Source organism: Styela clava, chromosome 1, assembly GCF_964204865.1.
Source record: "Styela clava chromosome 1, kaStyClav1.hap1.2, whole genome shotgun sequence".
Classification (NCBI taxonomy): domain Eukaryota; kingdom Metazoa; phylum Chordata; class Ascidiacea; order Stolidobranchia; family Styelidae; genus Styela; species Styela clava.
Window position 1 is genome coordinate 22,470,964 of NC_135250.1, and position 17,250 is coordinate 22,488,213.

The 17,250-nt window shown below is 34.2% G+C and overlaps 1 protein-coding gene across 1 annotated transcript; it reads left to right on the plus strand.

Moving 5' to 3' along the window:
• Positions 1-3,737: 3,737 nt before the first annotated feature.
• LOC120348344 (proliferation-associated protein 2G4-like) lies at positions 3,738-12,350 on the plus strand. The gene is made up of 9 exons (XM_039418463.2): positions 3,738-3,866; positions 4,527-4,655; positions 5,545-5,650; positions 7,231-7,393; positions 8,347-8,489; positions 9,997-10,157; positions 10,552-10,698; positions 10,990-11,117; positions 11,462-12,350. Exons 1-9 carry the CDS (start codon positions 3,779-3,781, stop codon positions 11,564-11,566), a joined length of 1,170 nt encoding a protein of 389 aa, XP_039274397.2. The 5' UTR covers positions 3,738-3,778; the 3' UTR covers positions 11,567-12,350.
• The last annotated feature ends 4,900 nt before the right edge of the window (positions 12,351-17,250 follow it).

The following is a 17,250-nucleotide window of genomic DNA, read 5'->3' on the forward strand; positions in this document are numbered from 1 at the left end:
AGAGTCAGTTGCCACCCAATTCAATAAGCATAAAAAATAAATAACAGATCCGGTGTCAATCTATTAATACCTCTCATGTTTGTTTACTATATACAATATTTACATGTTTTATTATCAGAGCGAAAACTATGGTATACGGTTCTTTCAACTGACCGAAATTCGCCACATAATAAATTTGAATTTTCAAATTATAAACTGCTTAGTGGAGCCCAGGTACTCTAATAAGATACGATTTATTTGGGTAACTTGTAAACTTATGGGTGAAGATAAGTTAATACAGGACATGCAGGAATTTGAAAAAGGGTGGAGTTCCATTATAACATACACATACTAGTGTTATATAATCAGAAGCACGGGATGGATCATCGAAAACCAAAGTGACTATAGTATAGACTATAGTTTATAGTCACTTTGATCGAAACAATACAGATTTTTGTTGTATACAAAATACCTTTATTTGGACAAGGCCATTCATGCAAATATTTTGATGAAGTGTTGACTTAGTATAAATAAAGTAATATTAAATTCAATATAGTCAATACAGTCGATAATAAACTATAAATCAAGTGAATGAAGACTGACATAGACTGATAACCGAACAAGATGCCGTGGTTTGCCACGTGACTGACCCATCTTGTCGACTTCCCACCCTTCCGCGATAATACGACAACTCATTGATTGTTTGTTATGAAAAATATGTAAATCCTACAATAGCAAAAATTTCAAGGGCCGTGTCATTCGGTTTCCCGCCTCCTTTTTGTGCATTGAGTTTTTCGATAAAACCGTTTTCGCGAACTGTCTGGTATCGCGAACGGTCTGGTATAATAACGTCACTCTCCCAATCTATATATTTAGCCTGATGTCTTACTAATAGCATAAACACATTGTCAGATCCTATATATGGAAATGTGTATTATATTTTCATTTTAAAACATATGGTCGCGATCAGGGTTTTCGCGCAAAAATACTTCTCCGCTATCACAGCCGTGAAAAATAGCCCAGTGAATAAAGGCGGCACGTGTGGTGCCATAAGTGCATTGGTCGCGTGGTAATGGAAATGACTATTGAGCGCGTTTATTGTTGTATTGAGGACAGTATTTTAACGCAATATTCCATAATTTAAGTGACGAAATTTTAAATCCCTGTGAATTTTAACATTAGACATCGATTTCGTTGTTATTTACCATATCGCAAAATGTTTGCCTGGTTTTAGCAGTTTTATTATATTTTAACATGCCAGTGCCAGTGAAAATTTAGAAATACGAAACTAATCTTCAGAACCAGCTTTGGGCAAACAACTAAATTAAAAAGTAGGCTGGAGGTGGTGGTAACAGGGGGGGGGGGGGGAAACAGTAAACATATTCTGATATTTGAGATTATCACGCAGATTAACTGTAACCTGGTAACACAAAAAATGTGAGGAAAGAAAAATAAAATATTTATAGAGAATGCAAAATGTAAAACTAAGAAACAAGGAAAGCAAACAACTACAAAATATCTATAACAAATGAAATTTTGAAGACTTATTTCTGTATATACCGGTACCGTACCAAATGCAAAAAGGCTTAAGGCTTCCTCCTCAAAGTCCATGCAAATAAAATGAAAAAAATAACTAACTAATCTTATACCCGACATGGAATGGTAGCCAGACAAGAGGCTATGGTTTTTACATATGGTTTACTGTCTTCCTCTCTTCAGGGATAAATATGTAAATCCTATCCCAACTCAACAAATCATATTGCGGGGTCTCCCTAAAACCAGGCACTTGCGAATTCAGGCACTTTTTCAGGCACCATTTCAGGCACTTTGATATTTTTTTTTATTTTTACCGTACGTCATTGAAATTTCCAATTTACCTGACAAGATAATTAGACTTTAAATAATTTTTTGCATTCCTATATTGCAATAAAACAATATTATTTCCAATTTATTAGGGTATAACAAAATTTTTCAATAGTAAAATGTGGCAACATTGATTACAAAATATAGAAATCAGGCACTTGTGAAATTTCAGGCACTTGGTCAAAACCTATTTTACAATGTATCTGATTACTCTAAAACAGAAAATTAAATATATACACTTTGTATGGTTGAATTTACAACATTTTGATAAAATACAATACCGTTTGTGACTGATGGAGACGTGTCATATTTCACAAGTGCCTGATTTTTCATTTTTCTCGGTGACAGTTGCCATAAACAACACAATGTCATTCAAACTTTACAATATTCAAATAATTTTGCAAAAGCGTGATTGGTTTAATTAAATACCGATTTCCGGATGTAGATACTGATGTTAAAAGTTTAATTCCATTTATGCTAAGTGGAGCTCTCATACAAACATTGACTTTTATACAATAATGCAATAGGGAAACAACATATAAAAAAAAGACAAAAATTATAGAGATATGGCAACTACCATTGACAAAACCAAAAAATCAGGCACTTGCTAAATTTGCCACATTCCTACCAGTGACAGTTCTTCTTGTTTTGAACAATAAAAATACCAAATTCAGTCATACAAAATATGTATATTTGGATTTTCGGCTTTAAAGTAATCAAAAACATCGGGAAATGGTTTTTTACAATGTGCCTGAAATTTCACAAGTGCCTGGTTTTAGTATTTTGTGCTTGCAGTTGCCAGATTTTATCATTCCTATTCAATTTCAAATAAATCCAAAAAGTACGATGTTTATCTATATGTTGTCAAATAATATTGCTCATTGTAAAAACGCTGAAATTGTTATAGAACTAGGAATTTATTTTAAAAAGCAATGATTAGTAAGTTCTAACTCAAATAATTTAGAAAAATTGTTGCGAAAAAATATGGCAACTGTCACCGAGAAAAATGAAAAATCAGGCACTTGCGAAATATGACACGCCTCCATCATCACAAACGGTATTGTATTTTACCAAAAAATTGTAAATTCAACCATACAAAGTGTATATATTTAATTTTTTGCTTTAGAGTAATCAGATACATTGTAAAATAGGTTTTGACCAAGTGCCTGAAATTTCACAAGTGCCTGATTTCTATATTTTGTAATCAATGTTGCCACATTTTACTATTGAAAAATTATTTATACCCTAATAAATTGGAAATAATATTGTTTTATTGCAATATAGGGATGCAAAAAATTATTTAAAGTCTAATTATCTTGTCAGGTAAATTGGAAATCCCAATGACGTACGGTAAAAATAAAAAAATATCAAAGTGCCTGAAATGGTGCCTGAAAAAGTGCCTGAATTCGCGAGTGCCTGGTTTTAGGGAGACCCCATATTGCGTCTCACTCCAAAGGACATTTAAATCAGGGTTACAATTAAAAAAAGTTTCAAAGAAATTGTATAGTTCAGTGGGTTTTTCTCAGTTTTGGCTTACCATTATGGACTACAAAAATTTACACAAAATTTATATATCTGTATATACTATAACATTTTAATTCTTCTGCATGCTTATTCCTCGACATTTCTATCTTTATATTTCAGTATGGCACATTTCCATAATTTCAAGAATAGCCCTCACTTTAAAAGACCTATCGACACAAGCATGACGCTTTCTGACGCATATGCTGTCATGTCAGATTCCCTTGTTTCAGAGGCGCGAAGAGTGTTTTTTTTACTGAACCAAATGTTGGGACATCTTGGAATCTGAGAACTGTGCCTTGCTGTTTTTAGTTACTTACCAACCTACAGCATGTTACATGAAAATTCAATCTCACAAATAAATATATATTTATTATTCAGTCTTATTCTGTAAAACAATAAACCACAAGTAAAGATGTCGGACTCCGAATCTGAACCAGAACAAACTATTGCTGAAGATGTTGTAGTCACCAAATATAAAATGGCTGGTGATATGGCGAACAGTAAGTATATATTACATTCTTCTTATCATTGTGATGATATACAGATTTTTGACCCATCCGCGTCCCATAGGTTTGTGGATGACACCCAATACATCATTTATCAGCATTGAAAGATTTACAGACTTTTGGCCCAACATTATTTCAGAAGACGAGGTGGCATTCATCAGGGTCAAAATTAATTTTTTAATTTGCATTGTCTGATTTTCAGACTTTAAAATGGTGATAATAGTGGCCAAAATTTTTCACTGAAACCTAGTAAATATTTTACAACCTAGAGTAAAAGTCCGAACCAAAATTTTCCTTATCTGGAATCGGTGGTAAATGAATATAGACTCCACAACCCAGACATATCGTTATGGGATAAGAGGCAAATAAGGAACGACAACCTAGTTCAATACACAGTATTTTAAAATCTATCCTAAAAATGTTCCACAATTCTTAAGTGCTGTGTAATAGCAAAATTTTTTATAATACTTTTATAGAATCACCTGTTTGTACGATTTTTTAACCGGAAATGTTAAATAATTCATAAAATCGAGCATTTACTATGTGACATATAAGTAGTACTTTCGTATTACCGGTATTTTGCACATTCTCAAGGTATATAAATTTTCGTTTCATAGTCTTGTTTATAAATTATAATCATCTATTATCCTCTAGGCATATTGAAGAAACTTATCACAAAATGCGTGGAGGGAGCGAATGCTATTGAATTATGTAAAGAGGGTGATAAGTTAATAGAAGATGAGACGTCAAAGGTTTTCAAGAAAGAAAAAGAAATGCTGAAAGGTGAGAAAAATATGACTGTCTGGAAAAAGCAAAGAAACATTGTTATTATATTAAAATGAATAATTTATTACTATTATCTCGCTTTATGTATGTTTATGGTGATGTCAGCTTGTTCTTTTATATTTATTATAAAAGAATGAAAAATTATAAAAAATTGTTTTTCCAATTAAAAGTAACGAATATCAACAGCAATTTTCACACGACAATTTTCGGAAGAAATCCCTGAGCCCCAGGTCAGAAGTTGAATCGAAGCACTGAGTTGAGCATGACTCTGAGCCATTTAATCGAGATACTCGAGTAACTTCGAGTCTCTGATAAATAATGCATCAAGTCGAGTCAATAACTCAAGTCTCCCTAATTCTGCTTTAAGGCAGTTGAATGAAATATTGTTTAATTCTTTGTCGTAGTCTCAGAAGTTTTTTTTAAGTATTGGTTTAAAGAGCTTATAAATCAAACTGACAAGGAAAATTATTTTAAAATGAGTAAATCACTCCAAGAAGCAGGTTTGGGGAGGCCCGAGTCATTGACTCTACTCGAGTTGGACTATACTCAAAATGACTTGAGTCATCTAAATCAAATAACTCTGACTCATACTCAACTAACCAGTGTGATTGACGCTACGTCGGAATTGGCTCGAGACTCTCATCTAACCACGACTTGCGCTCAGGGATTCCGAAAAAGGTCATATGACAAAACCACTTTTTTCATTTGTAAATAAAATGGTAATAATTACAATTTAAGCTTTCTTGATCCTTAGAACAAGCATGATCATAGGATATTACCAATTCAATTTTATCCAAGCAGGAATATTTATATTTTTTGCAGTGGAAATAGATCAACCAATTTCGTTTTTCATATCTTTTTCTCTATAAATGATGTTATATTTCAGGTGTTGGATTCCCAACATGCATCTCTGTGAACAATTGCGTTTGTCATTATTCACCATTGAACAGCGAGAAAGAAATTTTTCTCAAGAATGGAGACATTGTTAAAATGTAAGTTTATTGTTGTTATGCTTGTCGCTGGAAATCACTTTCTCCACAACTAATGAAGCAATCAATGGTAATACTCACTAAAATGTTATTACCGTATTTATTCAATTGTAACGCGCACTCGTGTATAACGCGCACCTTTAAATTTTGAATGAAAATTGGTATAAAATTCTTTTTTTTATTTTTTCTCTACTAACTACTGGTAAGCACATAAGGTAACAACTCACAGCATGAACAAAAATTTATTAAAAGCACACAGTAATTCAAAACTCTTCAAAATCGGATTCAGTCTCTGATTCACCAAACAACTGTTCGATTTCTGTTTGGGTTATGTTTAAATCAGTGTCCCAATCGGCGGGAACATCACTTTCAACCTCTTCTTCTGACCCTGATTTTGAATCCCACAACAAGTCGTCTTCTGTACCATCCATACTATTGCTAATGCCCGTCTTTAAAAAACTTTTGATGACCATTTCTTTTGGGATGCCCTCCCATGACGCCTTGACCCAGGATGTAACAAGACATAAACCAGGCTTCTTAAGATTTCCTCCAGCAGTCAACTCTTTGTCGTCGGTTTTCATCCAGGCAATCCATTTCTCCCGAATTCTGTCTTTGAAAGGTTTATTTAACACGACATCCAATGGCTGAAGAATAGAGGTTAGTCCACCTGGAATCACAGATTGAAAGGTGTTTAGAGTTTTAACCTTCGCCTTAACAGTGTCTGTCAAATGTGATCGGAACTGGTCCCATACGAGCATGGACTTTTTCTTCAATAGGGCACCTGGCCTAGCATCCCAAACTTTGTTGAGCCATAAAATGATCCCCTCCTCATCCATCCATCCTTTAGGATGACAGTGAATCACAACACCTGGCGGCAAATAAATATTCTCAACGCAGCGGGATTGTCAAACGCATGCTGAGCTGTCGCATGTGCGTGTGCTTGCACGAAATCGAACGCTTGCACGAATGTCAAACGCACGCTGAGCTGTCGCATGTGCGTGTGCTTGCACGAAATCGTCCTGCATTGGAATGTGCATCGTTTCAGATGTTTAAAACCACATTTTCAATACCGCTTTTCTCAGACCTCGTGTATAACGCGCAGCATTGATTTTTGCCTAAAATTCAGTTCAAAATTTTGCGCGTTATAATCGAATAAATACGGTAGTTTTTTTCACAATTCCTCAGAATCCTATAAAACCTAAAATTTCAACCAAAATTTTTCTGTTATATTTTAATTTAATCATATTTGGCCATTGCTCGCATAGCAGGATTACAGAAAGTTTAGACTGTTACTCCAGCTCCGATCTCCAGAGAACATCAAATTTTAATAACAAAAACTTATATGTATATGCAATCTTGTTAAAAGCGTTTGATAAACTTATTACATTTTCAATTTCTGTGTAAAATATTGACTTATTTTATCACCATTGAGAGTCTACAATTCAGGATTCTGACTGAAAATTTCAGGATTTCCACTCTAATTCCGAACTCTGAGGAGATTATAAATAACACTTTGGCTTCGGTAAAGTATCATACCAAACTCCCTTGGGTAATATACTCTTTTCTTTTTCATTTCTATATAGTGATCTGGCAACCCACATTGATGGATTCATAGGATCTGTTGCTCACACATTAGTCGTTGGAAGCAGCAAAGACAATCCAGTTACTGGTCGGAAAGCTGATGTCATCATGGCAGCATATCTATGTTCTGAAGCAGCGTTAAGGATGGTGAAGCCAGGAAATAAAGTGAGTTTTATATTTATTCTAGAAGGACAATTTCTTTAGTAGCCTAATTTGTTTATTTATTGAAATTATTTAACACAAAGTGGGGTGCGACTAATGGACCGATTTCAAATTTTGGTACAAGAAAATCTCCTACAGAATAGCGGGTACCGGTATATTTAAAACCTTTTTTCAGATTGTATTCCAACTTTTTCCGACAAGACAGTAGCCTATATAACGTTGGTGGGCACACCGCGGCTCGCGAGGCGCATGCGGCTTGCCAGACTTTTTCTGTGGCTCTTCTCGCTAACATAAATTATTATCCAAATTTTAACTAAGAGAAAAACTTTAATGTAAACTTTTTTTATTTATTAAAAGTCGTAAAGAAGTTTTCGTCAATAATTAGGACAAATTATGTTTTAGTATGAAAATCGCTGTAGCGTTGAATTTAAGTCAGTCGAGTCAGCAAATCTTTCGTCACAATGGTCAATGTTTATTGATGCGTCGGCGATATTGCAGCTTGATTGCGGTTAGTTAGTCTAAGTAAGTTACTGTGCGATGTGTCCAAAATTAAAAAAACGATAGTACGAAGATGAAAACAGAGTTGTCAGAGTTGCCTTGTTTATCTATTTATTGTTATTAGACTCTTGTGTGAATTTCTTTTCTGTTCATAGTATTTCGATAATATTAATAAATTCACAAATTCTGCGGCTCTTTCAAAGTTCTGACTTGCAGCATGCGGCAAAGCATGTTATGGCAAAATCTAGACTATGATTAAATGAAAGCTTACAAATATACTTGCTATATGCTCCCTCATTCATGGAAAGAGAATATATTTGTATAATATCCTAGTTTTTTTTCATTATGAGAATGTTATAAATAATTTGAATAATTTTAATTCATGAATAATTATATTCCGATTCAATTTAATATTTCTGGCAGTAACATATTCTTATTTTATAAAATTGTCTTTTCAGAATGCACAAGTTACAGGAATCATACAGACTGTGGCAGAATCTTTTGACTGTAAACCAGTAGAGGGGATGCTGTCACATCAACTTCAACAAAATAAAATAGACGGCGCTAAAACTATCATTCAAAATCCGACAGAAAAACAAAGGTACGATTAGAGACATTAAGATTAAAGCAATAAAAAGAGAAAAATAATCACACAGAACAAAATCCGGAGAATATAAAAGGAATAATAATAGATATATTTATATTTATGAAAAGTTGTTATGTGGTAACAGGTGTATATGGGTGCCTTGAAAATGTCATGTCCCACTTGTCTCACACATACCACACTTGTCTTAATAGTACGAATCTAACTTTAAATGAATACTCTTATCTTTTTCGAAATTAATATATTTATCTGAACCCAGAATGTAGTGTAGTGAATCCCACTTCATATGCTTACTTTCAATTTTAACTATTTGCCCCACAATATATACCTACCATAAATTGTATAGTTTGACAAGTGTGGGAAGAAAAGGATACAAGGGGGAACAAGTGAAACATGAAATTTTTGAGACACCATGTGTGTTGTGATAATTATATAACCCCCCCCTCCTTCAAAAATATGGCAACCAGGTATTGAATTTCTAATTATTGTAGAGACATCGATTATTATGCTTCCACATTCAAATTGTGTCATGATTACATATTCGTCTGCCATATATGATTTAAATAGAAGTCATTTTCGACTTTATCTCGAAACCCCCAAGAAATTCAAAGTTTAATAATGAAACGTAGTAGGTGCTAGCCTTTTTTAATAGACTGTCAGAAAGAGTCATTAAACTCAATTTTAAACTCTGTGGACAATTTTGACTTCAATATTACCACTGAAAGTCCATGGATGTTTGAAAATATGACTAATATTATGAGAAAAAAGGCAAATCCTGTTTCTGTAGGTTGGCATCAGTGGTTTTTAGTCGAGGCTCCTCGGCACACTAGGGTTACGCCAATACAGTCTCGGACTTTTACAAGTATCCATTCAAATTGTTCATAATACCGTAAATGCTCGTTTTAACGCCCGACCTTGATTAAGGGCCCGTTTGAATAGTCGCCCGTGTGAACAGGACATAAAAATAAATAAGGGCCGGTGCTTGAATACCCGCTCGGTGTAAAAGTTTTTTTTTTGCGGATTTGTACCTGCTGTGCGTAGAGAAAGTCAAAATTTTCATTATTCTCGTTCAAATCATACTTGAGAACTGGAAATGACAATATACGGTATTAATTATGGTAACGATCGATCTTATCTACCGGTATTTTTGTGTGTAATTTTACTTTAAAAATAACAAGCGCCCCTGCTTGAATAAGGGCCCGGGCTATTAAACGAGCAAATACGGTATTTTATTTTCTGTTGTTTTAATATAATCAAATACCTACCATATTAGGTTTTCCACTATTATTAAACACTTTAAAGATCATTTTGTTTTGCCAGTATTAGGTTCGCTTTTAAATATATTTATAGTTTATACAATTCAGACAATAGGAGGCGATTAATCTTTGAGTCTTTGTTTCATTGGGGTTCCGCTAAACCGAAATTTTTATTACTGCTGTAAAAAAACATGCAGTTGAACAGGATTTTACTGTTATTAATTGTTTTAATTTTTGTCCTGAAATAGACAAGATCATGAAGAAGCAGAATTTGGTGTTCATGAAGTTTATGCAATCGACGTGCTTGTAAGCACAGGAGATGGAAGGCCACGTGAGATCGATACAAGAACCACTGTCTACAAACGTAATCCTGAAATTTTATACCAACTCAAAATGAAGACATCTCGAGGTAAAAACTCACAAAATTTCCTAATTTTACATATTTTTTAAAAAAAAAAAAGAAATAAGGAGTGTTTTTTCTTGGCTTGTACATCATAATGCATACACGACTGGTAAGAATGAGACTACATAGTTTAGCCGTTAGTATGAACGGGGGTGTTCGAGGAGGGCCCGATACAAATAACTGGGTAAAACCGTGGGACGATCCTTTTTTCAACATAGGCATTCTAGTAGTTGCATGCCTAAAAAGTTGGTTATTGATCTTATGAAATGCGTTGTTCACTTCGCACAAGCTCGCACAATTTGTGAGACGACCAAATTCTCTTGACCGTTGAAATTTAATATCTGTTTACTTGTCGTAATCAATTCTTCTAAGTTCATTTTTTTTCTTCCGTTGTTTTTAGCTTTGTTTAGTGAAGTGGAGAAACGATTCGGAACAATGTGCTTCACGTTACGTGCTATTGAAGATGAAAAGAAAGGGAAACTGGGAGTCGTCGAATGCGTTAAACATGAACTATTAACACCATTTCCTGTACTATGGGAGAAAGAAGGTTCGTGGATTCTGACATTTGAGTTTTATGAACGTTTTCCTCGTATTTCCATTTACGGATAGTTCAATTAATTATTGAGGAAAGTATTTATTCTTATATTTTCCTGATAAAGAAAACTGATAATAAGGTCATGTACTGCGGAAGTGGGCAAAATTTACAATCGAATTCCAGGTTAAAACTTTTTTTTTTAATTTTTTATACTTTTTTCTAACCTTTTTTTTATGTAAAACAGTTAAATGGGAGTAATAAACTGTCTATTAACTTTGCGTATCCATTTTTTACTTTTTTCAGGGGAATTTGTTGCTCAGTTCAAGTTCACTCTTCTGTTGATGCCAAACTCTCCTATTCGTATAACTTCGGGAGTTTTTGATCCAGAGTGTTACAAGTCTGAATTCAGCGTAAAAGATCCAGAAATCTCGGTAAGTTTTGAACAGTTTTTAGAGAGAACCATTCCTGGGTATTTTGCAAACATGACTGAGTTTCGACTAATTGTTGAGGAAGTCTATGCTTCCACAGAACTTACCATTGCGCAGTTTTTGTTGTATATTGGCAATGGTTGAACATTAATGAATACGAGGATTTTTGGGGGACGAGCAAGGTGACCTTTCACTGCGGATAGACTGTCTAGCGTTGTTCCACTTTATATATCGCAGTAAATTTTACTTTCGATATTTACTAAGTGGTAAATGGGAGAATAAAGTTTTAGAATCTTGGACTAATAAATATGTCTTGATTATGAATCCTATCTTTTTGCTACCACTAGACATTGCTCAATACCTCGACTAGCAAGCGAGCGGCTAAGAAGAAAAAGAAGAAGGCGGCTTCGAAAGCAGTACAACAAGCGACTGAAGAGGTTGCCGAGGCTTGACGTTCGTTACCCACTTTTGTAAACACACACGCTTGAAGTAAACTGCCAGAGGTTCTTGATGAGTTTGAATGCTCCAAACCCCAAGTTCTGTGCATCAAATAAACAGCCTATTGGAGATTTTCCAGTTGAATATAGATGTGCACTAGTAACAGATGCTTGAACTAGTGTCAGCGTCATCTTTTTTTTTTGTTTATTGGTTTTGTCGCTTGACGATTTTTATTTAGTAAGTTCAATCGAGACATCTGATTTAGTATCGCAACTTTATGGATTTTGAACTTTGATTTGATAAAGCTGTAGCTAGGGTGAAACAAAATCAAAAAATTTGTTAGTAAAGCTATTTTTTGTCAAGCTCTGAATTTGGATATATTTACAATTTCTGTGAAAATAGGTCGCTCTGACAGTTTGATAAATCAAAATTCATGTTGTTCAAAAAAAGGTGTTTTTTCACAATTAAGGTTATTCGAATATCTAATTCCTTCTTTCTTTAAACTTAGGCAATTACGCATAGTGATTTGGGTTAAGTTTTGAAAATTCAAATTTGGCATCGTGGTGAAATAATTCAATTTTAATACAGTAAATCGCAAGTCTAGAACATCCCAAATCAAAATACTGCAGTTTTTTACTTGTGATCAATTTGCAAAATTTTTACAACTGGACAAAAATTTAATTTTGTGTTGGTTGCCTTTAAGTTGCAACAGGTAAAATGATTTCTTGGTGTTTGTGTGCCTTTGAAAATGATTGTCTTTTGGGCGGATGATGAGAATAAACTTGGTATTTAATTGAATATTTTGTCAATGTTGTCATACTTCGAGATGGTGAGTTATTTTACTGTTATCCGGCCTTTGTTGGAGGAGGAGCCATTCGTTGTGTATTTGAAAAGGCTGTCAGCAAGTCAATGCGGGATGGACCCCGCGCCCCTATTTTTGGAAGACTGATATAGTCTGCGGCGGTGTGGCTCATCGTGCTAAGCGTTAGGAATACGCTCGCCACCGCATCCCTGATTGTTCCGCGTTGGTTGCAGGTTCGAATCCCATGAGGGGATAGTTAAGTGCGAGAAGCTTGCTGGACTCCTCGCCGCCGTAGAGTAGTTCACATAACCGCTGGTCGGTTCGCCATATGCCTAAGCCGTATCGGCTTTCATCCCCCGCGATAAATATGTAAATCCTATCATAAAAACGCGTCCGCTTGTATTTTGTAAAAATCTCCGATTGTTTTCGTCAGCGCGACGTGCTATTTGGGTCGTAGACACCTTAACATCGGTATTCTCCCTAAATCACAAATTTCTATCAACCTATGCATATGTTGTTCCATGGAGACGACGATAAGTACTACTTTTTGGTTCCCGCACGGAATTGTGAGTTTGTTGTGAAAAACGAGTTATTGCATTATAATCATCGGCGACGAGATGCTAAAAACCATAAAGGAGAGAATCCACAACTCAAATTTTAGCGGCGATATAAAATACTAATATTAAAACGAAGGGGAGAAACCCTATATATGTTTTGCTTTAGGGAGGCCCGCGACAAATTAGAAATGTTTTTTAGACATTGTAAATCGCAACATTTGATGCATGTGCCTACACACGCTATATTAGGTTAGGTTTGAAAATTTACCGTTTATCGGGAAATACAAATCGAAACACGATATAATCGGACGTTGCCACATATTTTTATCGCCGCGGTATTTCGGGATAGTAATGCTTGTGGATTGAATAATTTGTGCAATTGCGAATTATACTCTCCGGGATTTTACGGCAGACAGTGGGTTTTCTCTAACAGCGATATCCTGGCAGTCAGTGCTAAAATAATAGCTCAAAGTTGACAAATCCCGAGGTCGCAAAAATCCGAATCCAAACTAGTTATAAATGGGCAGTATGTCTACGGATTGCCGTAGTACTTTAAGGCAGTAGTGCAATATTTTATCGTAAGTCCAGGCCAAGGCGAGTTACGACGAATACAAATAATGATTAATCATATTTTAGGATAACTATTCAATCAGATATACCTTTTGTCCTAACATCTCGTACCTATGGTTTTGTTTTTTATCAATTATAAAAAACAGCCTGTTTTGAAACAAGGGCTCGTTTTTAATTGAATTTTTTCTTTTTCTATTTACTATTTTTTTTATTGAAATATCCTTTGCACCGCTGTGAAACTACGCCCAAAATGTTGCGTTTTGGTGGCTGCACACGCTACCTAATAATAATTTCAAAAATTCAAGAAAAAATGCTCGTTAGACTTTCACTTTCATCACGTAATTTTATCTCCATGTTAGCATCCACACCAAAGTCATACGATTTTAACATAAATTTTTATCCGAGATATCAGGAAGACGCTTTTAAAAAAGACAAGAAAAATCATGAAACACAGCACACGGGCCTACTACGATCAAAATGCAAATGGATCAGGGGCCCGCCAGCTTGAGTAGGCGTGTATGGACAACTCATCGATATTTATGGTGTTTCGAGGGTTTACTGTAAAATAAAAGCAGCAATTGGCAGGTTATTGTATACATTGTTCTTGTTTTAGTTTTAACCTCTTCAATACAAAAAAATCAAATAATACAGTCATTTTAAACAAAACAGGGGGAAAACTTGATTTGAAACAAATATTTTTAAACAACTCTTTTCGAACAATTTCCTACTCGTACCAGTGCGTAACTAATAGAAAAAATAGTTCCCTTCTTGGATACGAAGTGAACCTTTATATATATATATCACTAATTTTTAATCGGTCAAAAATGTTTAGAAGATATATATACATGTTTATAGCGACAAAATTCTTCATCATTTATTCACTGTGAACGTTGCTCTTGCATTTCACTAGTCAATTGTACAAAGCGATATAATATCCTTGTTTTGAATGCCCTTCTCATTCGTGTAGCCACATCTTTAATAGAATTTCTATTTTCGTCATTTTTATGAGAGCAGAAACCATTGACGAGTATCGAAACAGATTTTTGTGCAACACTGCAGTAGCCTACTCGGTAACTTCTATATAGTGGCCAGAATTTACCAGCCAGTCCCTATATTATTTGGTACACCCTAGTAACCCAATTCATGTGGTACACCCCAGTTTTTGGTACACCCAACTTCCCGTACCAGTGCGTAAATGTTTACGATATTATTCGAGATGGAAAAGGTAGTAGGCCTACCATTGTTTATGGATCAGGTGATAACGAACAAACGAAGCTCAATAATCGTGAGCTCATTCATGAATATTACTATAAATACACAAAAACAGATTGTTTACTTGTCTTTAATTATATTTTAGGGTAATTCTCTTTCTCCCAACAGCTTGTACCAATGCCCAAACCAAATACGATAGGATGCTAAAAGTATTATTATTATTTATAAATAACCTGCGAGATTTTACTATAAATACACAAAAACATATTTTTTTGCTTGTCTTTAAGCATATTCCAGGTAAATGTTTAATCAGATAAGCCATTTTCCTGACATCTTGTACCAGTGCGTAAATGTTTACGATATATATATATTCATATTACGAAATTAGTCATTGTTTATAAATAACGATCGAAGCTTATGAATATGCCAAAATTGATATAATTAGCTTGTTTATGAATATTTCTATAAATAAGCATGATTTTGCTAAGTTATCCTAAAATAATTGTTCAATAAAGTAAACCTATTTTATGATATTTACAGTGCATGCTAGCGATCATGCGAGATCAAACTGCTTAACGTTGAACTCTAATTATGACATATGTTGGATCAGGATCAGCCTTGTACGCTGTATATCGACATATGTAAAATTGCGTTTCATTTCTTTGACAATTTACTCGACCAATTAACATTAGCTTTGTCCCTTGTCCATCAAGTCCACTAGGTGTTCCACAAGCATCGACTTCTTTGTTTATTTTTCCATAATCAGCAAGTTATCGGAGGTGACGTAACAATTGAAATTTTAACATCCACAGACACTTTTTCACTCATACATAACTTTAAACATCACCTCATTTTCGTGATTTTACGAGCTAATTGTCAATTTTTTGTTGTGTTTTCGAAATTGAGGTATAAATCAAATACTTCAACGATACTTTGGTCTTCCGAGGAGTTTTGGATTGTAGGAGTAATCAAAAATAAGACTTACGAAAATCTGCGATAGACTAGACTAAAATTGTTTTTAAACAGCATGTGTTCAAACATTTTGAATCAAAATTTTGAAACAAGTAAACAATTTGAAATTGGCATCTAAAATTTCCATTGGTAAAGTATATAGGTATAAAGATTTATCCACTCCAATGTCTACTTTCCTGCTCTGTACATCACCTAGTGACTTGAAACTATAATCTCTTTAAAAAAAAATGACTTAAGTTTTGTTGGCCTTCTAACAGTCAAGAATCAGTTTACAGCACAACAGATGCTTATTCACGCAACTAAATATACCATTTAATTTGTTGTATTAATATCATAATTAAAGCAATCGTTGTATATCGTCTGATTTTATCAAAAATGTCCAGTTTCTTTTTATATTTTACTAATTTTATATGTTACTCAGAATGGAATTTTTTTTTATATGTTTTTAAAATACTAGAATCAGAATTCAGAAATCTAATGGGAAAGTATGCTTTGAACTAACTCCGAAGACGGACAAAATCACCTATTCTGCCTCCAATATAATTTTCGGGGTTTTATTGTATGTTACCCAGATAGGTTTTTTGTTCAAACTTTCATATTAAATGCTTAATAAAATTCTGCTTCAACTCTGCCAGAGTAAAAAATAGTATCGAAGGGCTGCTAAAATTTAAATTTTCACGTCACAATTGACATGTTGCCGATTGGCCAATATTACAGAAGTAAACAGGGGAGGCAATGCTCGGGTGAACCAACGCTTAACATATAGCAACTAACCCCCAAATGTACCCCATTTCATGTTGAAATCATCATGACAAAGTTAATTTTTCCCAAAATTCGAACAAAGACTTTCGTAGGAATCAAATTACACCAGGTTTAAGAACATAACAAGTTCCACCCAGTCATTATCAAATTAAAATCTATATTCTCAAGACCTTTGGCACTGATTGAAAGAATTATATCTAAGTTCCCATCCGTACGATGTACCTAATTACCCTTGTTGAGATAATAGGAATTTCTGTTTATAACGTGAATCACGAGCTCACGTTTACAGTATTTAATAAGGTTTATGATCAACGTATAAATACTACTCCGATATCTTTCGATAGAGAGAAGACGATGTAAATCATTCTAAGCTAGTCTGGATAAATGTTATAAGATTTATATTCTGTGTGTTGTGGAAATATACGGTAACATCCATTTACAAATAATATGCTATAAATACCATTCATTTACCAAATATATATGCTATAAATGGTGACCCCGACGTGATGGAAACACCACCCTTTAATTGATTGCCCTCAATACCAAACAACTGTTACTGAACTTATTTTACATTATAATTCTTCTAATCAGATTTACCGCCTAGATTTTCCAAAACTTGGGCAATCAATCCATAACTGGGGTTCATGTGGCAAGTCAGTTAAAAGATGTTTTAAGTCTGATACTTTTTGTACCAATAATGGTTTGTTATTCGAAACGCAACAATGCATTGCACTTGATGGTTCATCCCTTTTTACTCTTAAATATCCCGCCTTTAATTACGATTATACTGTAAAGAATTTTTCAGAATCTTCTCCTCTAATTG

Excerpts from the sequence above, each read along its gene's own strand:
- LOC120348344 (XM_039418463.2), top strand. The coding sequence starts at position 3,779 with ATGTCGGACTCCGAATCTGAACCAGAACAAACTATTGCTGAAGATGTT. Across the intron at positions 7,394-8,346 it reads TGGTGAAGCCAGGAAATAAA|AATGCACAAGTTACAGGAAT; the intron begins GTGAGTTTTATA and ends TTGTCTTTTCAG. Across the intron at positions 8,490-9,996 it reads AATCCGACAGAAAAACAAAG|ACAAGATCATGAAGAAGCAG; the intron begins GTACGATTAGAG and ends GTCCTGAAATAG.